Source organism: Macaca nemestrina, chromosome 12 (genome assembly GCF_043159975.1).
Source record: "Macaca nemestrina isolate mMacNem1 chromosome 12, mMacNem.hap1, whole genome shotgun sequence".
NCBI lineage: Eukaryota > Metazoa > Chordata > Mammalia > Primates > Cercopithecidae > Macaca > Macaca nemestrina.
Window position 1 is genome coordinate 9279416 of NC_092136.1, and position 22829 is coordinate 9302244.

Below are 22829 nucleotides of genomic sequence, written 5' to 3' on the forward strand. Positions count from 1 at the left end.
GAGGAGGCCACACATGTTTATTAGGTAGGTCCTGACACCTGCCTGCGGGGACCACCGGGCGGAGACCAGAGCCTGGGTGCCATGGGGCGCCGGGACAGGCCTGTGCATGGCAGCGGCTGCGCCTAGCCGCGCTCGCAGATGACCTCGACCACACTGGGCTCCATGGGCACAGGGTCTGGGCAGCGCAGGGCAGCCGAGGCCACCACTTCGTCTAGCAGCAAGTGCACCAGTTCTTCGTCGGCCACAAAACGCCACAGGTACAGCTGCAGAAAGTGGCAGTCCACTTGCACCTGCTGCAGCCCGAAGCGCCCAAAGGTGCGCAGCCGCACACACTCCAGCAGCGTCTTCAGGCTGATCTTGATGATGCCAGTCAGCACCGACACCTGCAGACAGGTACACAGGGATGCAGCTTGGGGACAGCAGGTGTTGGGGGGGGTCACCCAAGTTCCAAGCAGGGGCCGGGGAGACATACGATGGAAGTAGCTGGGATGAGGCAGAAAGTCTCCAGGGCCAGATAAGAGCGGAGGGATACAATATTAGCGCCGTCATCTGGAGGGCAGGGGACAGGTAGGGCCCAGCAATCAGAGGCATCCCTGAGCTTGGGGTGAGGTGGGGCAGGAACCATGGGTGAACAGAAAACCGTGGGAAGGCCCCAAGACTACTGTGGGGATAAGGACAAGGGCAGAGTCATCCCAGGTCAGCACCCAGAGACTCAGGCTGGGCACACACCAAGGTTGGGACAATGGCTGTGGGATTTGGGGGCAGGGCACTCTGTACTACCTAAGAACAGCCCTAGAGACAGAGACTGGAGGGTCAGGGTCACCCCCAGTTGGTCACAGAGTCCTGGAGCTCCTTGGGCAGGTGTGGGGCTGCTCCAACCAACCCTCCCCGGGCTCCCTGGAAGTCTGAGTCACGCTGGAAGTCGGACCTTGTTGAACTCCACAGGGCTGAACACATCAATACGTTCAGAGAATAGCTTCTGGATATTGCTCAAGAGGTTGGTGTCCATCGGGGCACTGGATTGGGGGAGACAAGGAATCAGAGCCCGCTCTGCACCTTCGCCCTCTTTTGTCCCTTTCCCCTGGGGCTCCCCTGGCCAGCCAGACCTGGGGGTATAGCTGGGGGCGTAGCGGCCCTGCTGCCGAGAGCTGCTGTACACGGAGAAGGTCCTCTTGCTGGAGTCGCTGCTCTGGGCCTTGCGAACACCCTCTTCGTACAGAAGCCCCACCTGGTGGTAAAAAGGGGTACTGCAAGGAGGCCAGAGCCAGGGGAAACCGCCCATCGGTGCTGAGGATGCCCTAAGTCAGCTACTCAAGCATTACAAGAATAACAGGGTAGTCACCACCAGGCCTGCTATTTAGTAGGTACGTGGTCGCTATTTATAGAACCAGTGGAGTGGGGCAAAGGCAGGACACAAGAGTTGGTCTGAGGTCTAATCTTCAGCCTCAGCATGGGCACCAGCACCAACCCTGCCCTGACTTCCTGGGTAACCCTGAGCCTCTGCTTCTCCACAGGTAAAATAGGGGCGAAGATGTCATAATCCTGGGCTGAGGAGGAACAAGACCGTGGACATAGGCACTGCCCAGCCCCTTTCGTCTTCATCCTTGGAGACTTGTTCCCCTGGGGTTCCCTCACGGACGCCCTGGCTACAGAACTGGCCCCTTAAGAAGCCCAGATACACATGTCCCCTCCTCCAGGCAGAGACTGCTAGTGATCCTCTGCTTCCCCAGCCCCTCTTGAAGGGACAGCACCCCCAGCCTGCGTCAGGGCTCCGCCAGCCAGCCTGGGCAGCACCTGCACGTCGATGGCGGTGGTATCCTCCACCACCCGCTTCATGACGGCCCGCACATTACGCGGCTCCAGAGTGCTGAGCCAGTCCCGAGTCTCCACGCTCTTGCGCAGCATCTGTGATATGACCAGGCCCTGCACCTTCACGTAGTGGGTCAGCAGCCGCCGTGCAGTTTCCCTGGCCTCTGCACACAGTGTGCTCACGGGCGTCACTGGGAACTGATCCTGAGCCAAAGAGGCAGAGGACAGAGGGAGTGGGTATGGGGGTGCAGCTCAGGGGCCACTGCCAACCAGGAGCTGGGCACAGATTGGGCAAGGTGGAGGCTGGGGTACACACAGGCAGCTGGTCCGGGGTCTGGCCATGAGGGCACTGTCCAGCCACCTGCATTCCCCGAACCACCATTCCCTGCCCGACTAGGAGCTAGTGCTTCACCTGCACCAGAAACTGTTCATCAGTGAGAGTGAGGATGTAGGAGATGGTAGCCGTCTCGTAGTCCAGGCAGAGGCGGGAGAGCAGCAGGAGCAGGGCAGGTGGTGTGGCACCCCCTTTCTCCCCAGGGCTGTCGCAGAAGCTCTGAGCCGTCTGGCACATAGAGCGGATGAAGCCCACGATGAGGCCCTCACGGACACCCTGACTGCAGAACTCCCCCTGCAAGGAGAAGGCGCCCAGGTCCACAGCAGGCCCCTCTTCCCGGCAGGGCTGTTCCTGACCCTCTGCTGGGGCTCTAAGTGCTCCAGCCCCCTCTGCAAGGGACAGCATCATCCTGCTTTCTAAGTACCCTGTAGCAGCTTCCCTGAGTGGGGGTAGAGAAAGCCAACACTGGGGACCCCACCATGCCCTGCTTCTCAGGGCACTCAGCCCAGCTGCAGATGCCCCGAACCTTTCCCACCCCCCAGACTGTGCATAAGAACCTGAAACCACACCCAGAGTGCCTGGTTTCCCCAGTTTCCCAAGCACTGGTATAAAAGGTTTTGGAGGGTCAACCAGCAGGTTGAACAAGGAACACCCAAGAGGAGGCGTACCCGGAAGTAGGGCTTGTTGGAGAAGGACACCTCTTTGGCGGTGAAAAGGTGCACTGCTGCCAGAGAAGCCTTAATGTGGCTCAGGATGGAGCTGGCCACATTGGCCAGCAACTCGGCCAGGCCAGGGCCCTCCTTCCCAGCCACTCGAGGCGCTGCCAGCGCCTGGCGGACGTCAGTCAGGCAGCCCAGGAAGGCCGCCCGGAGACCCTGCAGGTGGTGGCCCAGGCGCTCGCGGGCCACGCGTTCCACGATCTCCGTTGCAGCCTCTGCGAGCCCAGCAGCGGCCAGCAGGGCCCCGGGAGCCCGCAAGCGCCGGTGGAAGCGGTCCAGCGCCCGCACCAGCAGCGAGTTGTCACCACCACCCTGCTCCTGCGCCAGCCGCCGCTCCACCAGCGCAAAATAGCGGCTGCCCAGCTCCCGGGCAAAGGCCGCCAGCCTCTCGGCACCTGCTGGGCCCTGGGCTGCAAACAGCTCCTGGTAGGCCGCCGCCACCTGGCAGAGGCCGCCCACGAAGCCACTGCCTCCGTGGTCGGTGAACTCTAACACGTCAGGAGCCGGAGGCGAGGGTCCCAGCTCAGCCTCCAGGCTTCTCAGCTCCTCCTCCAGCCGGCCGCGGGCGTGTGCCAGGAACTCCTCGCACAGCTCCTCCGCAGGCTCGCCCAGGGCCAGCAGCAGCTCCACGCACTCCGCCTGCTCCGGGGCGCCTGAGCCGCCCTCCCTGCACGAGGGAGAGGTAGTGAAGGGCAGGGCTGGGGCTGCCGGTGGATGGGGCAGGAGCAGCAAAGCAAAGCACAGGGCAGGGCAACAGCTCCAGGAGGGCCCAGGAGCCGGGCATAGATGGGGTTCGGGGCCGGCGGGAGCGCTGGGGTCAGGGCAGAGGGGCCACACCTGAAGCGCTGCCGCAGCTGCTGGGCCAGGCGTGCCGTGATGACCTGGCAGTCGTCCTGGATGGCGCGGAACGAGGGCAGGTGTTGGTACTGCTGCAGCACGGCCTGCGCGCGGCCCTGGTAGCGCACCGCTTGCCCGTAGGCGCCCAATTCCACGCACTTGGTGAGGCGTGAAGGCAGCTCAAAGAGGAACTGCAGCTTCCGCAGCAGCGCATGGACCCCTGGGGGACGGAGGGTGACATTAGCCCCAGAGCCCCAGGAAAGGCCCTCTGCAGGCCCCGCCTGGCAGCGCCCACCTGCCAACTTGGTGATGCGCTCGTGGCGGTCCTGCAACGTGGCGCTGATGCGCGCGCTGAAGTCCGTGATCACTGCCATGTTGGTGGCCAGCCGGTCCATCTCATCCTCCATCTTCCGGAAATCGTTCTTCATCTTCCGGATGGTGTCTAGGACGGCAGGGGCGGGGGAGAGGGGAGAGCGGGTGACTGCGGGGCGGGCGCAACCTCAGCCCGTTCTCACCCACCCCTTCACAGACGCCCCAGCTTGCTCCAGGAGCGCATGGATGATTGGAGAGAAAGGACTGCGAGGGCGCGGGTCACAGCGCACATGGGGGCGGGGGAGGGGGGTTTATGTTCCCAAAGCAGGCGTCACTCACATACCCCCTGTAACCCCCTAGCCCTGGTGCCCAGGAGAGCCAACCCTCACAAGAAGTCCAGATCCGAAGCAGGCCACAGGTGCTTAGCCAGCTGCCACCACTATGCCTCAATTATTCCCTCAAGCAGCCAAAGCAGGGACCGCTGGCTCCCAGGCGCATCGGCATGCCCAGTGCACTGCCCGGAGGAGGCAATACATTCTTGTTCACCCTTATCTCCTTTCCAGACCTCCCAAAGCCTTTCACATGCGTTCCAGAACATGGGCTGTCTTCTCTGAAGGGCCCTTTCCTTTTGGTCCTGATAGAATCCTGCCTAGGGAGGCTGTTCTTCCTTTCACACACCAGGTGCCTGGGAGCCTGGTCCCTTCATACTTTTAAATCATGCCTAGATCTCTCTTCAAAACCTCGGCTTCTCGGAAGACCATGCCATCAAGCCACAACCCTCCTCTTTGCTGTCTCTACTGTTCTCTGCCACTCCTCTCAGTTCCCGATCACTGCCTCCTCTTGTCCCCCTCCTGTCACCTCCTTGTGCACATCCACATGGATGAGCCTTCAAACGTTCCTGACTGCTCACTGACCGCCTCAATTTCCACCTATACTTTTTTTTTTTTTTTTTTGAGATAGCCTCACTCTGCTGCCCAGGCTGGAGTGCAATGGCGCGATCTTGGCTCACTGCAAACTCCGCCTCCCAGGTTCACACCATTCTCCTGCCTCAGCCTCCCAAGTAGCTGGGATTACAGGCGACCACCACCACGCCCGGCTAATTTTTTTTTTTTTTTTTTTTTTTTACTTTTTAGTAGAGACGGGGTTTCACCGTGTTAACCAGGATGGTCTCAATCTCCTGACCTCATGATCCGCCCACCTCAGCCTCTCAAAGTGCTGGGATTACAGGCATGAGCCACCGCGCCCGGCCAATTCCACCTATTCTTGCATTTGCCTTTTCTGATCTACCCTCTCCTTGCCATCACCAAGAACTATCCCCTCTAAAATCTCAGCCTCAAGCCTTGCTGCCTTTGTTATTCGGGCCACTCACCCTTTCTGCCCTCTCTGACAATCCATTGGCCTCTGCAGGAAGTCTGGGCACACTGACACCAGCACTTGGTCCCTGTTCACAACGCCCCTCATGGCTTCACTTCCTTCCCCCTCACTCCTCTCAGAATTTGGGGTCCTCCATCAGCATCATCACACATTTGCAAGCTCCCTTGCCTCTCTAGCCCCACCCACCTCCGTTACTTGTCAGACAAAACCCTAGTGCAGGTTAAGCCCAATGAGCCACTTACTCCGGCACCTGAACCAATCAACCCAACTAGTCTCCCTTTAAATTTTATGACACGAAGTCCCAAAGTGGCACTCCACACTGCCCAGCCATCCTTCCAAAGCTTCTAGTGGGTCTATTTTCCCATTTTCCAAAGTAAAATTTTCTCCTCAGTCCTCAAAACTCCAATACAAGGCTGGGCTCAGTGGCTCACGCCTATAATCCCAGCACTTCGCAAGGCCGAGGCAGGTGGATCACTTGAGGTCAGGAGTTCAAGACTAGTCTGGTCAACATGGTGAAACCCCAACTCTACTAAAAATACAAAAATTAGCCGGGCATCATGGTGTACCTGTAATCCCAGCTACTCGGGTGGCTGAGGCACGAGAATCACTTGAACCTGAGAGGCAGAGGTTGCAGTGAGCTGAGATTTTCCCACTGCACTCCAGCCTGGACGACAGAGCAACACTCTGTCTCAAAAACAAACAAAAAACAACAAAACCTCCAATACATGCTCACTAACTCTCAACTGGGACCCTGCTTCATACACATACTTCATGGAGAGAATAAAAGCAAACATCAACTCCCTCTAAGTCTGCAAAGCAAACAGACTTCTGTGCACAGTCTATGCCTTCTGCTCTCCCTCTCCTGAGAGGTCTCATCCAATCCTGCAGCTGTGGTGACTGAGACACTTCTGCCTCCTGTCCTGACCAGAGCGCTGCCTAATGACCTATGTAACACCTTGATGGGGGCAGTGCACAAAGAGCTTACACGTATCACCTCCAAAACAAAACCCTTGGCCTTTCGGAAGTAATCTTTGATTCTTATTTGTCTTTCACCTAGTGATATGGGTAAGCTTTGTGTCCCCAACCAAATTTCATCTTGAATTGTAATCCCCAGAATCCCCATGTGTCAAGGGAGAGACCAGGGAATTGAATCACGGGGGCAGTTCCCCCATGCTGATCTCGTGATAGTGAGTTATCACGAGATCTGATGGGTTTTGGTTTTTTTTTTTTTTTTTTTTTTTGAGACAGTCTCACTCTGTCGCCCAGGCTGGAGTGCAGCAGCACGATCTCGGCTCACTGCAAGCTCTGCCTCCCAAGTAGCTGGGACTACAGGTGCCCGCCACCACGCCTGGCTAGTTTTTTGTATTTTTAGTAGAGACGGGCTTTCACCCTGTTAGCCAGGATGGTCTCGATCTCCTGACCTCGTGATCCACCCACCTCGGCCTCCCAAAGTGCTGGGATTACAGGCTTGAGCCACTGCGCCACTGCACCTGGCGAGATCTGATGGTTTTATAAGGGCTCTCCCTGCTTTGCTTGGCACTTCTCCTTCCTGCTGCCTTGTGAAGAAGATGCCTTCTCTTTCACCTTCTGCCATGATTGTAAGTTTCCCGAGGCCTCCCCAGTCATGCTGTGAACTATGAGTCAATTAAACCTCTTTCCTTTGTAAGTTACCCAGTCTCAGACAGTCCTTTATAGCAGTATGAACACGGATTAATATACCTAGTAATCATTCCACTACCAAGTCATGGAAGGTCTACCTGCAACATTTTCTTTCTAAGCCACTATCATCTCATGTCCAACAACTGCCAACATTTCCCAACTAATTTCCCTAATTCCATCGAACATACCAACAATGTTCATAAGGGAAGGCGAAAGGATAAGACAGAAATGTGTATGTGTAACAGATTTTTTTGCTTTGTTTTGTTTTGTTTTGAGAAAGAGTCTCGCTCTGTTGCCCAGGCTGGAGTGCAGTGGCTTGATCTCAGCTCTGGAGGCTCCTGGAGGGTAGCACGACCAGGGAGGGCATGGAAACTCCACGCTCCTTCCCCTACACCTCACCCTGTACCCTTCATCTGTACTCTTTGTAACATCCTTTGTAATAAACTGGCAAACGTGTTCTCCTGAGCTCTGTGAGCCACTCCAGCAAATTGAGCCCAAAGAGGCAGTTGTGGAAACCCCAACCTGGAGCCAGTTGGTCAGAAGTTCTGGAGGCACGAGGCCCCGACCTGCAGCTAGTGCCTGAAGGTGGGGAGGCAGACTTGGGACTGCACTAGTGCCTGAAGGTGGGGGGAAGCAGACTTGGGGACTGAGCTCTCAACTCATGGAATCTGATGCTATCTCTGGGTAAATGTGTTGGAATTAAATCAGAGTACACGCAGCGGGTGTCCGCTGCTTGGTGTGTGGGGAAGAAACCCAACACATTTGGTCACAGAACTCTTCTGTGGTCATGATTGCGGTGACGTGACAGCATAGGAAGCACACAGTTCGCGTTTTTCCCAAACAATGCCATAAAATATATCCAAACCTTTCCATATGGTAGGTCACAAAGAAAAAAATCTCATTCCTTTTTTGAGACAGGGTCTCCCTCTGTCACCCAGGCTGCAGTGCAGTGGCACAATCTCAGCTCACTGTAACCTCCACCTCCCAGGTTCAAGCGATTCTCCTGCCTCAGCCCCCTGAGTAGCTGGGATCACCAACGCACGCCACCGCGCCTGGCTAATTTTTGTACTTTAAGTAGAGAAGGTTTCACCATGTTGGCCAGACTGGTCTCTGACCTCTGGCCTAAATATTTCCCTAACCTCCAAAACTCAGTATCATGTTTACCAAGGCAGTGCTAGAAGCACTCCAATTAAAGTCAAAATATGGCAAGGACAACCTTGATTGCCAATGTTATCTACGTTGTTCTGGGGCATTAGCCAACTCAGCTAGATTCACAAGATGTATTATGGAGATACACAAATTGGAAAGAAGGGAAAAGTATCACTATTTGCAGATGATATAATTAAATAAATAGGCCGGCCGTGGTGGCTCATGCTATAATCCCAGAACTTTGGGAGGCCAAGGCAGGTAGATCACTTGAGGTCAGGGGTTTGAGACCAGCCTGGCCAACATGGTAAAACCCCATCTCTACTAAAAATACAAAAATTAGTTGGGCGTGGTGGCAGGCACCTGTAATCCTAGCTACTGGGAAGACTGAGGCAGGAGAATTGCTTGAACCCTGGAGGCTGAGGTTGCAGTGAGCCGAGATTGTGCCACTGCACTCTGACTCTGTCTCAAATAATAATAATAATAATTGAATAAATAGAAAGCTCTAAAAAAAAAAAACCTGTAAACGTTGCTATAAATAAGAGATACACCACTTTTCACTTCTTAGATTGTAAAAGATTGAAAGAGGTATTCTCTTCTTTGCTGGTGGTTATGTAAACTGATCAGTGTTTATAAAGAAACATCTGGAAATATCTAACTGCAATCACTTGTGAGCCTTCACACACCCACACCTGTCTGTATGTGGCTCCTGGCCTGTGGGAATGTCCTCCAAGCAACACTGGGAATCCATCCCACTTGGGGAGATAGCTGGAAGGGTGAGTAAAGACAAAAGCATTGAGGTCAATTTGACAAGGTACAAACAGACACAAAAAATGCAGGAAAAAAATACTAGAGAAAATCCAAGAGAAAGAACTGCCCAAGACAAAGAATTTACAGGGCTCACATCTGTAGAGCTATTAAGGGCTTTTTTAAAAAATTACATGAAAAGGTAGATCATGTGTCAGCAAAATGAACTTTTCATTTTAACAACACAGTCCACCAGAAAAGATCATTTAGCCCTCTTACAGACGATTTCACAGAGAGGAAGGTCACTAAGGAATAAAATCACATGATATGAAACATCTATATTACTTTTGGGACCACTGCCTGCATTTTGTTGGGAAAATCGTAATTTTTGGGGGTTTCTTTGCTTGAGATAGGGTCTTGCTCTGTCTATTGGTGTAGTGGTGTATGCCTATAATCCCAGCTACTCAGGAGGCTGAGGCAGGAGAATCACTAGAACCAGGGTGGCGGAGGTTACAGTGAGCCAGGATGGCACCCAGGCTAGAATGCAGTGGTGCAAACACAGCTTACTGAAGCCTTGAACTCCGGGGCTCAAGTGATCCTCCTACCTCAGCCTCTGAAGTAGCCAGGACTACACAAAAGTGCCATCGCACCCGGTTTTTTTATTTTTGTTTAAATTTTTTGTAGAGATGGAGTCTCTCTATGTTGCCCAGGCTGGTCTCAAACTCCTGGGCTCAAGCAATGCTCTCATTTCAGCCTCCCAAAGTGCTGGGATCACAGGAATGAGCCACTGTGCCTGGCAGGAAAATAATTTTTCTTGACAATTCATAGATGGTGAACTACAGGATATAGCAAAGGCAGTGCTCTGAAGTGAAAAACCATAAAAGCAGAGCCGAGGCTGAGGTTCGTAAAGGGATCATGGGCTAATGATCTAAGGGAGACAGAGGCTTGGCAGTTGATGAGGCATTTCGTTTTCACCCAGTGAATTACTGGTTTTGTTTACAGGGCATGTGACACAATCTCCTTCCAGGTCTGCCAAAAGCTACCATCAAAAGAGGAGACTCGGGTGGGGGGAGGGATTGCATTGGGAGTTATACCTGATGTAAATGACGAGTTGATGGGTGCTGACGAGTTGATGGGTGCAGCACACCAACATGGCAAAAGTATACATAGGTAACAAACCTGCACATTATGCACATGTACCCTAGAACTTAAATTAAAAAAAAAAAAAAAAAAAAGAGGAGACTCTTTCAGTAATGGGTGTTTGAGCTCATGACACTTAGGGGCTACCTGAAGACCTGAAGAGGGAAGTTTGAATCCAACTTCTAAAGGGTAAAATCCAAACACTAAGTCATTAGGAAAATAGAGTAAAAGAAAACCCAACATTGTTGTGTGCTGTCATTGTCACTGCCTGCATAGCCATGGAGCCATTAAACTGGAGATAAAAGTTGTACCATATCCAAAAATGACAGTGAAAAACATCCATACCATTCAGTCATAAAGACTACACTGTTCATCTTTGCATTTCAAGCTTGGTAAGAAAAGCAAGCCAGGCGCGGTGGCTCACGCCTATAATCCCAGCACTTTGGGAGGCCAAGGCGGGTGGATCACCTGAGCTCACCAGCCTGGCCAACATGGTGAAACCCCGTCTCTGCTAAAAATACAATGATTAGCCAAGTGTGGTGGCAGGCGCCTGTAATCCCAGGTACTTGGGAGGCTAAGACTGGAGAATCACTTGAACCCCAGAGGCAGAGGTTGCAGTGAGCCAAGATTGCCCCACTGCACTCCAGCCTGGGTGACAGAGCAAGACTCTGTCTAAAAAAAAAAAAAGCTCGTTAAGCAAAGCAGTTTGCAACCAGGGAGAGTGAAAACCATCTGGATGCCAGGATGCTGACTACCTTGGGAGGGGACTGGGTGGTAACTGGTAGGAGGCTCAGGGGGCTTTGCTGGTTATGCTGTTTCCCGACCTGGATGCTGATTATGTGAAATCCATGGAGCTGTTCACTTCTGTGCACTTTTCTGCATGTCTGCTAATTTTCTTTTTCTTTTTTTTTTTTTTTTTGAGACAGGGTCTGGCTCTGTCACCCAGGCTGGAGTGCAGTGACACAATCTTGGTTCACTGCAACCTCTGCCTCCCAGGTACAAGCCTTCCACCTCAGCTTCCTGAGCAGCTGGGACTACAGGGACATGACACCACACCCAGCTAATTTTTGTATTTTTTTTTTTTTTTTTTGAGACGGAGTCTCGCTCTGTCACCCAGGCTGGAGTGCGGTGGCCGGATCTCAGCTCACTGCAAGCTCCGCCTCCCGGGTTTAGGCCATTTTCCTGCCTCAGCCTTCGGAGTAGCTGGGACTACAGGCGCCCGCCACCTCGCCCGGCTAGTTTTTTGTATTTTTAGTAGAGACGGGGTTTCACGGTGTTAGCCAGGATGGTCTCGATCTCCTGACCTCGTGATCCGCCCGTCTCGGCCTCCCAAAGTGCTGGGATTACAGGCTTGAGCCACCGCGCCCAGCCTAATTTTTGTATTTTTTGTAGAGATGGGTGTAGCCTGTTGGCCAGGATGGTCTTGAACTCCTGAGCTCAAGCAATCTGCCTGCCTCTGCCTCCCAAAATGTTGGGATTATAGGCGTGAGCCACCACACCTGGCCTCTTTTAATTTTCAGTGAAAATTAATTTAATTAATCTTTTAATTTTCAGACTCCTTTGTCTTTGCCTGGAGAAAATAATTAGAAGGGGCTTTTCCCTGTATAACGTTTGAGATCTTTCTAATTTTGACACAAGTAAATGCATTATTACATAATGAAACTCAATGTCTAAGTGAGAGGTTGGCAAACTACAGCCTGCGGGCCAAAGCTGGCTCAACCCCTGGTTTTTGTTTTTAATTGGGATATAATTGACATACCATAAAATTCAGTGGTTTTTAATATGTTTAATATATTCACAAGGTTGTACAAACAACCTCACTATGTAATTCCAGAACATTTCATCATCCCCTAAAGAAACCCTGTAACCCTTGGCAGTCATTCCTTATTCCCAACTCCTAGAACTTGGCAACCATTAATCTAGTTTCTGTCTCTATGGATTTGTCTATTCTACAAAATACATTTAACAGAAATGGAAATCATAGGCATAGGAAACATTAGCATGTTTCCAAGGTTAATCTATGTTGTAGCCTGTGTCAGTATGTTATACCTATTTTTATGGCTGAATAATATTCTACTGTGTGGATATTTGTTTATATTCATTCATCAATTGATGGCCATTTGGATTGCTTCCACCTTGTGGCTATTATAAAAAGTGCTGCTATTGGCCAGGCGCAGTGGCTCATGCCTGTAATCTCAGTACTTTGGGAGGCCGAGGCAAGTGGATCACCTGAGGTCAGGAGTTCAAGACCAGCCTGGCCAACAAGGTGAAATTCTGTCTCTAGTAAACACACACACACAAAAAAAATTAGGCGGGTGCAGTGGTGCACACCTACAATCCCAGCTACTCAGGAGGCTGAGGCAGGAGAATCACTTGAACTGGGGAGGCAGAGGTTACAGTGAGCCAAGATGGCACCACTGCACTCTAGCCTGGGTGACAGAGCTAGACTCCATCTCAAAAACAACAACAAAATGCTGCTATGAACATTTGTGTACATGTTTTTGTGTGAACATATGTTTTCAATTCTCTTTGGTATATTCCTAGGAGTAAAACTGCTAGATCATATGGTAACCTTGAGTGTGGTTTTGAAGAACAGTCAGTCTTCCACATTGGGTGCACCATTTTGTGGTTTGGATTTGCATTTCCCTAAGACCTAATGATGTTGAGCATCTTTATATGTGCTTTTTGGCCACTTGTATGTTTTCTCTGGAGAAGTGTCTATTCAAATCCTTTGCCCATTTTAAATTAGGGTTGTCTTTTTAGTCCTGAGATTATATGTTCTGAACACTAGATCTTTACTAGATAAATAACCTGCAAATATTTTCTCCCATTCTGTGGGCTGTCCTTTTATTATTTTTTATTTTATTATTATGTTTTGAGATGGAGTCTCGCTCTGTTGCCCAGGCTGGAGTGCAGTGGTATGATCTCGACTCACTGCAACCTCTGCCTCCTGGGTTCAAGTGATTCTCCTGCCTCAGCCTCCCGAGTAGCTGGGACTACAGGTGCCTGCCACCACACCTGACTAATTTTTTTATTTTTAGTAGAGACAGGGCTTCACCATAATATTGGCCAGGCTGGTCTTGAATTCCTGACTTCAGGTGATCTGCCGCCTCAGGCTCCTAAAGTGCTGGGATTATGGGCGTGAGCCACCGTGCCTGGTCTTATTTTTTATTTATTTATTTATTTTTGAGACAGAGTTTCGCTCTGTCACCAGGCTAGAGTGCAGTGGCGTGATCTTGGCTTACCGCAAGCTCTGCCTCTCGGGTTCACACCATCCTCCTGCCTCAGCCTCCCGAGTAGCTGGGACTACGGGTGCCCACCAGCACGCCGGCTAATTTTTTGTATTTTTAGTAGAGATGGGGTTTCACTGTGTTAGCCAGGATGGTCTTGATCTCCTGACCTTGTGATCCACCCACCTCGCCCCCCAAAGTGTTGGGATTACAGGAATGAGCCACCACGCCCGGCCTTATTTTTTTTGTTATTTTTTGAAATAGGGTCTTGCTTTGCCACTCAGGCTGGAGTGCAGTGGCACAATCTCAGTTCACTGCAGCATCAACCTCCTGGGCTTAAGTGATCTTCCCACCTCAGCCTCCCAAGTAACTGGGACCACAGGTGTACACCACCATCCCTGGCTATTTTTTGTATTTTTGGTAGCGACGAGGTTTTGCCATGTTGCCCAGGATCCTTTTACTTTCTTGATAGGGTCCCTACAGCACAAGATTTGAATTTTGATGAAGTCCAATATATCTATTTTTATCTTTAGTTATTTGTGCTTTGGGTGTCATCCCTAAGAAACTGCTGCATAATCCAAGGTTAAAAAATTTTACACCTATGTTTTCTTCTAAGAGTTGTATAGGCCAGGCGTGGTGGCTCACACCTGTAATCCCAGCACTTTGGGGGGCCGAGGCAGGCGGATCACTTGAGGTCAGGAGTTGGAGACCAGCCTGACCAACATGGAGAAGCTCTGTCTCTACTAAAGACAGAAAATTAGTCGGGCGTGGTGGTGCATGTCTGTAATCCCAGCTACTCGGGAGGCTGAGGCAGGAGAATTGCTTGAACCCAGGAGACGAAGGTTGCGGTAAGCAGAGATCACACCATTGCACTTAAGCCTGGGCAACAAGAGCGAAACTCCATCTAAAAAAAAAAAAAAGTTTTATAATTTTAGCTCTTATGTGTAGGTCTATGATTCACTTTGAATTAATTTTTGTATGTGATGTGAGGTAGGGGTCCAACTTCACTCTTATTTTTTTTGTTGTTGTAGTTTGTTTGCTTTAGACAGGGTTTTGCTCCGTCACCCAGGTTGTAATGCAGCTGCAGCCTTAACCTCTTAGTTCAAGCAATCCTCCCACCTCAGCCACTCAGGTAGATGGGACTACACCAAGCTAACGTTTTTTTTTAATTGTTTGTAGAGATTGAGGACTCACTATGTTGCCCAGGCTGGTCTTGAACTCCCTGAACTCAAGTGATCTTCTCACCTTGGCCTCCCAAAGCGCTGGGATTACAAGCATGAGCCGCTGCGCCCTGCCTTCAACTTCATTCTTTTGCCTGGGGATATCCAGTTGTCCCAGCACTCCACCATGTGTTGAAAAGATTAGTCTCCCCATTAAATCACCTTGGCCTCCTTATTAAAAAAACAGTTCACCTTAAGGATGAGCTTGCAGGAAAAAAAAAATCAGTTGACTGCAGATATATGGGTTTGTTCTGGACTCTCAATTCTATTCAGTTGATCTGGATATCTATCCTATGCCAATATTACACCACCTTAGTTACTGTAGATTTATACTAAGTTTTAAAGCTTGGAAGTGTGGCTAGGTACAGTGGCTCACACCTTTAATCCTAGCACTTTGGGAAACCAAAGCAGGAGGATCACTTGAGCCCAGGAGTTCAAGACCAACCTGGGCAACATAGGGAGATCCTGTCTCTATACATTTTTTTTTTTTGAGACAGAGTCTCACTCCATCACCCAGGCTGGAGTGCAGTGGTGCGATCTCGGCAAACTGCAAACTTTGCCTCCCTGGTTCAAGCGATTCTCATGCCTCAGTCTCCCAAGTAGCTGGAATTACAGGTGTGCACCACCATACCCAGCTAATTTTTGTATTTTTAGTAGAGACGAGATTTCACCCTGTTAGCAAGGCTGGTCCCCAACTCCTGACCTCAAGTGATCCACCCACCTCATCTTCTCAAAGTGCTGGGATTACAGGAATGAGCCACCATGCCTAGCCCAAAATTTTTTTTTTTAATTAGCCAGGTGTGGTGGCACACACCTGTGGTCCCAGCTATTCAGAAGGCTGAGGTGGGAGGATCACGAGCCTGGGAGGCCAAGATTACAGTGAACTGTGATCATGCCACTGCATTCTAGCTTGGGCTACAAAGTGAGACCGAACTCTGTCTCCAAAAAAAAACAAAAAACAAAAAACTTGGAAGTGTTAGTCTTCCAACTTTGTTCTTCTTTTACAAGGTTATTTGGGAAATTCTGGGTCTCCTGCAATTCCTCATACAATTTTATGCTGTTTGTCAATTTCTGAAAAAAAAAAAAAAAGTCAGTTGGAAAAGTGATAGGGAAGACCTTGAATCAATTTGGGAAGTACTGCCATCTTAAATAGTAAATTAAAACATAAAGTTCTCTGAGCAATGAACATGGAATGTCTTCATTTATTTAAGTCTCCTTTAACTTCTTTTTTTTTTTTTTTTTTTGAGACGGAGTCTCGCTCTGTCGCCCAGGCTGGAGTGCAGGGGCGCTATCTCGGCTCACTGCAAGCTCCGCCTCCCGGGTTCACGCCATTCTCCTGCCTCAGCCTCCCGAGTAGCTGGGACTACAGGCGCCCGCCACCTCGCCCGGCTAATTTTTTTGTATTTTTAGTAGAGACGGGGTTTCATTGTGTTAGCCAGGATGGTCTCGATCTCCTGACCTCGTGATCCGCCGGTCTCGGCCTCCCAAAGTGCTGGGATTACAGGCTTGAGCTACTGCGCCCGGCTAAAGATTTTTTTTTTGTAGAGGCCAGGCACAGTAGCTCACACTATAATCCCAGCACTTTGGGAGACCAAGGTGGGCGGATCACTTGAGGTCAGGAGTTCAAGGCCAGCCTGGCCAAACATGGTGAAATCCCATCTCTACTAAAAATACAAAAATTAGCTGGTCCTGGTAGCACATGCTTGTAGTCCCAGCTACTCGGGAGGCTGAGCCAGGAGACTCGCTTGGGCCCAGGAGGCAGATGGTGCAGTGTGCAGAGATCATGCCTGGGCAACAGAGCAAGACCCTGTCTCAAAAAAAAAAAAGAAAGAAAGAAAAGAAAAAAAAAAAAAGATTTTTTTGTAGAGATGGGGGTTTTATTATGTTACCCAGGCTGGTCTTGAACTCATGGGCTCAAGTGGTCCCCTCACCTCAGCCTCCCAAAGTGCTGGGATTACAGGCATGAGCCACTGCGCCTGGCCTCATTTAGTTCTTTAGACATCGTTTCCTTTAGCTCTGTGAACATACTTAAAATAACAGATTTAAGCCTTTGAGTAGTAAACCCAATTCTATTGATTACGGGGGTATTTTTCCTGTGAATGGACCATGCTTTCTTGTCTCTTTGCATGTCTCATCAATTTTTGTTCAAAATTAACCATTTAAAATATATTGGCTGGGAGTGGTGGCTCATACCTGTAATCCCAGCACTTTGGGAGGCTGAGGCAGGAGGATCACGAAGTCAGGAGTTTGAGACCAGCCTGGCCAACATAGTGAAATCCATCTCCACTAAAAATAATAAAAAAAAAAATTAGCCAGGTGTGGTGGTGGGTGCCTGTAATCCTAGCTATTTGGGAGGCTGAGGCAGGAGAATCGCTTGAACCTGGGAGGTGGAGGTTGCAGTGAGCCGAGATCATGCCACTGCACACCAGCCCAGGCAACAGTGTGAGACTGCATCTCAAAAAAATAAAATAATATAAAATAAAATAAAATCATATAACATATTATGGAAACTCTGGAAATCAGATTATCTTCCCTCCTCGGGTTCATTGTTGCTCCTTGTTGTAGTTGCTGTTTGTTTACTGAGTTTTCTGAGTTACTCAGCCTGAACTAATTAGTTGCTGAGGAAATACTATATAGTTTGTGTTCTTTGTTGTATATAGTCACTAAAATCTTTACTTGGCCAGCTTGGTGGTCAGCTAATAATTAAACAGCAATTTCCTTAAATGCCTGGAACCAGCCAGGTATGGTGGTGTGCACATGTAATCCTGGCTACTTGGGAAGCTGAGGCAGGAGAATCGCTTGAACCTGGGAGGCAGAGGTTGCAGTGAGCCGAGATCGCACCACTGTACTCCAGCCTGGAAGACAAGAGCAAAACTCCGTCTCAAAAATTAATTAATTAAAATTAAAAATTAAATGCCTGGAACCAATAAATCCGTCTTTGCTGAGGGGTTCTGTGTGCGTGTTTTGGCACAACTAAAACACTCAGCCAGACAGTTTCTAGCTTGGCTCAGCCTTCACTTCCTGCTTGTGCAGAAGTGCCTCAAGATGAGCCAGGCATGAGAGCTTAGGGTATTCTCAGGTGTTTCCTGAGCAAACATACAGCCCTACAAATGCAAGTGGCCTTCAAGATTCCCAGGAATAAATATGTCAGAGCTTGTCAGAGCCGCTGTGGCTATCTCATTCCTCGGCTTTCCATTGAGGCTTTTTGGTTAGTCTATGTCTGTACCAACTATTATAAAGCAACTGGGGCAGTCACAACATTGGCCTATAATTATTTTGACAAAAAGCCCTGGTGGCCAGGCGTGGTGGCTCACACCTATAATCCCAGCACTTTGGGAGGCTGAGGTGGGAGGACTGCTTGAGCCCAGGCATTCAAGACCAGCCTGAGCAACAGAGTGAGACTTCTTCTCTAAAAAACAAAACAAAACACAAAATTAGCTGGGTGTGGTGGTGTGCCCCTGTGGTCCCAGCTACTCAGGAGGCTGAGGTGGGAAGATGGCTTGAGCCCAGAAAGTTGAGCCTGCAGTGACCTGTGATCGCAGCACTGCACTCCAGCCTGGGTGACAGAGCAAGACCCTGTCTCAAAAACAAACAAAAAGCCCCCGTGGAAGGTTTTCAGCATAGGGCATCCTCTAAGCCAGTCAAATAAAGACAAGTCTGTGGTGTGGGTCTCTCCAAAACCACCAGATAGGTCAAATGATGAACATCTTTGGGCATGAGGCTTTGAAAGAGTTCTTCTCTGCTCTATTCCACTCAGTACCAGCAACAGGAGCTGTTTTTGTTTGTTTTTTGAGACTGGGTCCCACTCTGTCGCCCAGGCTGCAGTGCATTGGCACAATCTCGGCTCACTGCAACCTTCTTCTCCTGGGTTCAAGCAATTATTTGCCTCAGCCTCCCAAGTAGCCGGGATTACAGACACCTGCCACCACGCCCAGCTAATTTTTGTATTTTTAGTAGAGACAGGGTTTCACCATGTTGGCCGGGATGGTCTCGAACTCCCGACCTCAAGTGATCTGCCCGACTCAGCCTCCCAAAGTGCTGGGATTATGGCCGGGTACGGTGGCTCAAGCCTGTAATCCCAGCACTTTGGGAGGCCAAGACATCAGATCAAGACCATCCTGGCTAACACAGTGAAACCCCGTCTCTACTAAAAAATACAAAAAACTAGCCGGGTGAGGTGGCGGGCACCTGTAGTCCCAGCTACTTGGAAGGCTGAGACCGGAGAATGGCATAAACCCAGGAGGCAGAGCTTGCAGTGAGCCAAGATCGTGCCACTGCACTCCAGCCTGGGCACAGAGCAAGACTCCATCTCAAAAAAACAAAACCAGGCCGGGCGCGGTGGCTCAAGCCTGTAATCCCAGCACTTTGGGAGGCCGAGACGGGCGGATCACGAGGTCAGGAGATCGAAACCATCCTGGCTAACACGGTGAAACCCTGTCTCTATTAAGAAATACAAAAAACTAGCCGGGCGAGGTGGCGGGCGCCTGTAGTCCCAGCTACTCGGGAGGCTGAGGCAGGAGAATGGCGTGAACCCGGGAGGCGGAGTTTGCAGTGAGCTGAGATCCGGCCACTGCACTCCAGCCTGGGCGAGAGCGAGACTCCGTCTCAAAAAAAAAAAAAAAAAAAAAAACCAAACAAACAAACAAACAAAAAACAAAGTGCTGGGATTACAAGGCATGAACCACCACACCTAGCCATGAGCTGCTATTTTATTTTATTTGTGTTTTTTATTGAGATGGAGTCTCGCTCTGTTGCCCAGGCTGGAGGCAGTGGTGCAATCTCAGCTCACTGCAACCCCCACCTCCTGAGTTCAAGCAATTATCCTGCCTCAGCCTCCTGAGTAGCTGGCATTACAGGCGCCCGCCACCACGCCCAGCTAATTTTTGTATTTTTAGTAGAGACAGGGTTTCGCCATGTTGGCCAGGCCGGTCTCAAACTCCTGACCTCAAGTGATCTGCCCGACACGGCCTCCCAAAGTGCTGGGATTATAAGGAGTGAGCCACCGCACTCAGCCATGAGCTGATATTTTATTTTTTTATTGAGATAGAGTGTCAATAAAAATCTTGCAGTGAGCCAAGATCGTGCCACTGCACTCCAGCCTGGGCACAGAGCAAGACTCCATCTCAAAAAAACAAAACAAACAAACAAACAAACAAAAAACAAAGTGCTGGGATTACAAGGCATGAACCACCACACCTAGCCATGAGCTGCTATTTTATTTTATTTGTGTTTTTTATTGAGATGGAGTCTCGCTCTGTAGCCCAGGCTGGAGGGCAGTGGTGTAATCTGGGCTCACTGCAACCTCCGCCTCCTGAGTTCAAACAATTATCCTGCCTCAGCCTCCTGAGTAGCTGGGATTACAGGCGCCTGCCACCACGCCCAGATAAGTTTTGCATTTTTAGTAGAGACGGGGTTTCACCATGTTGGTCAGGCTGGTCTTGAACTGCTGACCTCATGATCCACCCGCCTTGGCTTTCCAAAGTGCTGGGATTATAGGCGTGAGCCACTGCGCCCGGCCTGAGCTGTTATTTTTTAAGGCTACAGCTGAGTTGGAGAGCAAGCAGTGGGGCTAGGGCAAGTTCAAACACCACAGGGTTCACTATTCTTACCAAGATTCAGCTACTTTTCTTAAATAAATATTCCCTGGATTGCTTGCCGCAAACCTTGGTTAATTTCCAGAGTTCGGAAAAAGTTGTTTCTGACTATTCTGGCTAGATTTTTCATGGATTTTTTTTTTTTTTTTCCCTGAAAATGAGTCTCACTCTGTCACCCAGGTTGGAGTACAGTGGTGTGATCTCAGTTCACTGCAATCTCCACCTCCTAGGTTCAAGCGATTCTCTCCTGCCTCAGTCTCCCAAGTAGCTGGGATTACAGGTGCCCGCCACCACAACCGGCTACTTTGTTTGTTTGTTTTTTGTTTTTGAGATGGAGTCTCCCTCTGTCACCCAAGCTGGAGTGTAGTGGCATGATCTTGGCTCACTGTAACCTCTGCTTCCCAGGTTCAAGCGATTTTCCTGCCTCAGCCTCCCTGAGTACCTAGGACTACAGGCATCTGTCACCATGCCTGGCTAATTTTTGTATTTTTAGTAGAAATGGGGTTTCATCTTGTTGGCCAGGTTGGTCTTGAACTCCTGACCTCAGGTGATCCACCCGCCTTGGCCTCCCAAAGTGCTAGAATTAAAGGTGTGAGCCACTGCCCCCAGTCTAATTTTTTTCATTGCTTTTATGGAGGATAAAAATATTTAATGTATTTACTCCAGCATTTTTGCTGATGTCACTCCAGAACCTCACCGCCCACATTTGTAAATGAAATCTTACTGGAATACAGCCAAGCTCTTTCATTTGCATACTGGCTGCAATTCCAACTCCTGGGCTCATGTGATCCACCCATCTTAGCCTCCCCAAGTAGCTGGGTTTAATCTAACAAGTGTGTTCCACCATACCCAGCCATTTTTTTTTTCTAGATATCAGGTCTCACTATGTTGCCCAGGCTGGTCTCAAACTCCCGGGCTCAAGTGATCCTCCCACCTCAGCCTTCCAAAGTGCAGGGATTACAGGCATGAGCCACTGCGCTCAGCCCCATCCATTCCTACCAGTGCAGCTGGAGGAATCTATTCAAACCAGAAATCTGAGCACATCACTCATTTGTCTTAGCTCTCTGTGGATAAAAGCCAAATCCTTAACATGTTCTGGAAGGTTTCTAGTTAAACTGAACATCTACTACCCACTTGGCTCTGCCCACATCCTGCTTCCCCTCCTGCTACCATAGATCAGCTCCCGGCCCTTTGCTGAGGCCGACGCCTCCATCCCTGCTCTGTTCCACCCGCCTCCTTCCTGAGGACCTTGTTCCTTTTTCATTTCTCTCTCTCTCTCGCCTAATCAACACACACTCCATGCTACATTACTTTCCTGACTGTCTCGTCCATGTCTATCAAATCCATGTCATGGAACACCTTCCTCACTTAGCTTTTTTTTTTTTTTTTTTTTTTTTGAGACGGAGCCTCACTCTGTTGCCCAGGCTGGAGTGTAGTGGTGTGATCTCAGCTCACTGCAACCTCCACCACCTGGGTTCAAGCGATTCTCCTGCCTCAGCCTCACAAGTAGCTTGGACTATAGGCATGCGCCACCTTGCCCAGGTAATTTTTATATTTTTAGTAGAGACAGGGTTTCACCACATTGGCCAGGCTAGTCTTGAACTCCTAGCCTCAAGTGATCCACCTGCCTCAGCCTCCCAAAGTGCTGGGATCACAGACGAGAACCACCATGCCCGGCCCCTCACTTAAGCTTCTAAGACATCAATGCTCCTGGTTATCCTCGCAGTTTGCCAAATGTTTGTTCCTTTTGTGGGATCTACAAAAAAAGCTAAGTCTCAAAATATTACACATTCCAACAAATGGAAAATGTAATCTTACTAAATTCCTGTGAGAAATATCCCAGCACAGAAACTATGATTTCTTGCCACTTTGATGCTGGTATTAGCTAACAGAAAGGTGCCTACTCATGGAATATGCTTCAAATCAGATAAAAGAACAATGTGTGTAGGTTACCACACCCACCACTGTGACATGAGAGTAACAGACATCAGAATGCAACCCCACAGATGCTCCCAGAACATTCCACAGACTGCAGGTAAACCCTTCGGATCTGCCTCCTGGACTTACTACACGTGGGTGTACAATTACTACAAAAGTCTGAGTAGTACATCTCCTCAAAACAGCACAGAAGCTAGTGTGGAAAATAGCGGAACACTGTCTGGCACTAGAGAATAAAGAGGACAGAAGAAAAAAAAAGCCTCGACATCATCTTTGTGTCCCTTAATATCATACATCTTCTCTCTTTGCTTAGTTAAGGAGGGAAAGAAGGGAGAGAGAAAGAAAGGGAGGGACGAGACCACCTTTTCTATTTTTTTTTTTTTTTTGAGACAGAGTCTCGCTCTGTTGCCCAGGCTGGACTGCAGTGGCCGGATCTCAGCTCACTGCAAGCCCCGCCTCCCAGGTTCACGCCACTCTCCTGCCTCAGCCTCCCGAGTAGCTGGGAGTACAGGCGCCCGCCACCTCGCCCGGCTAATTTTTTTTGTATTTTAGTAGAGACGGGGTTTCACCGTGTCAGCCAGGATGGTCTCGATCTCCTGACCTCGTGATCCGCCCGTCTTGGCCTCCCAAAGTGCTGGGATTACAGGCTTGAGCCACCGCGCCCGGCCAAGACCACCTTTTCTTCTCTGGAGCAGAAAAGAAAGCTATCAATAATAAGAGAAACTACACCTTACTGAGGTTTCCTTGGTGTCAGGGATTCTTATTATTTT

At 49.8% G+C, this 22829-nt stretch overlaps 1 protein-coding gene across 2 annotated transcripts in view; it reads right to left on the reverse strand.

The window, feature by feature from the left end:
• LOC105469555 (VPS51 subunit of GARP complex) overlaps nucleotides 1–22829 on the reverse strand; it is a 24761-nt gene continuing 1932 nt past the window's right edge. Inside the window, exons 3-11 of one of the 2 annotated variants that reach the window (XM_071074306.1) lie at nucleotides 3995–4141; nucleotides 3700–3919; nucleotides 2812–3529; nucleotides 2222–2437; nucleotides 1795–2013; nucleotides 1107–1228; nucleotides 929–1016; nucleotides 473–549; nucleotides 1–383 (exon numbers count right to left, since the gene is read on the reverse strand). In XM_071074306.1, the coding sequence (XP_070930407.1) occupies nucleotides 371–383; nucleotides 473–549; nucleotides 929–1016; nucleotides 1107–1228; nucleotides 1795–2013; nucleotides 2222–2437; nucleotides 2812–3529; nucleotides 3700–3919; nucleotides 3995–4141 (1820 nt within the window). In that variant the 3' untranslated portion in view covers nucleotides 1–370. The remainder of the gene's footprint in view (nucleotides 384–472; nucleotides 550–928; nucleotides 1017–1106; nucleotides 1229–1794; nucleotides 2014–2221; nucleotides 2438–2811; nucleotides 3530–3699; nucleotides 3920–3994; nucleotides 4142–22829) is intronic. The other variant, XM_071074305.1, reaches the window with a different exon arrangement.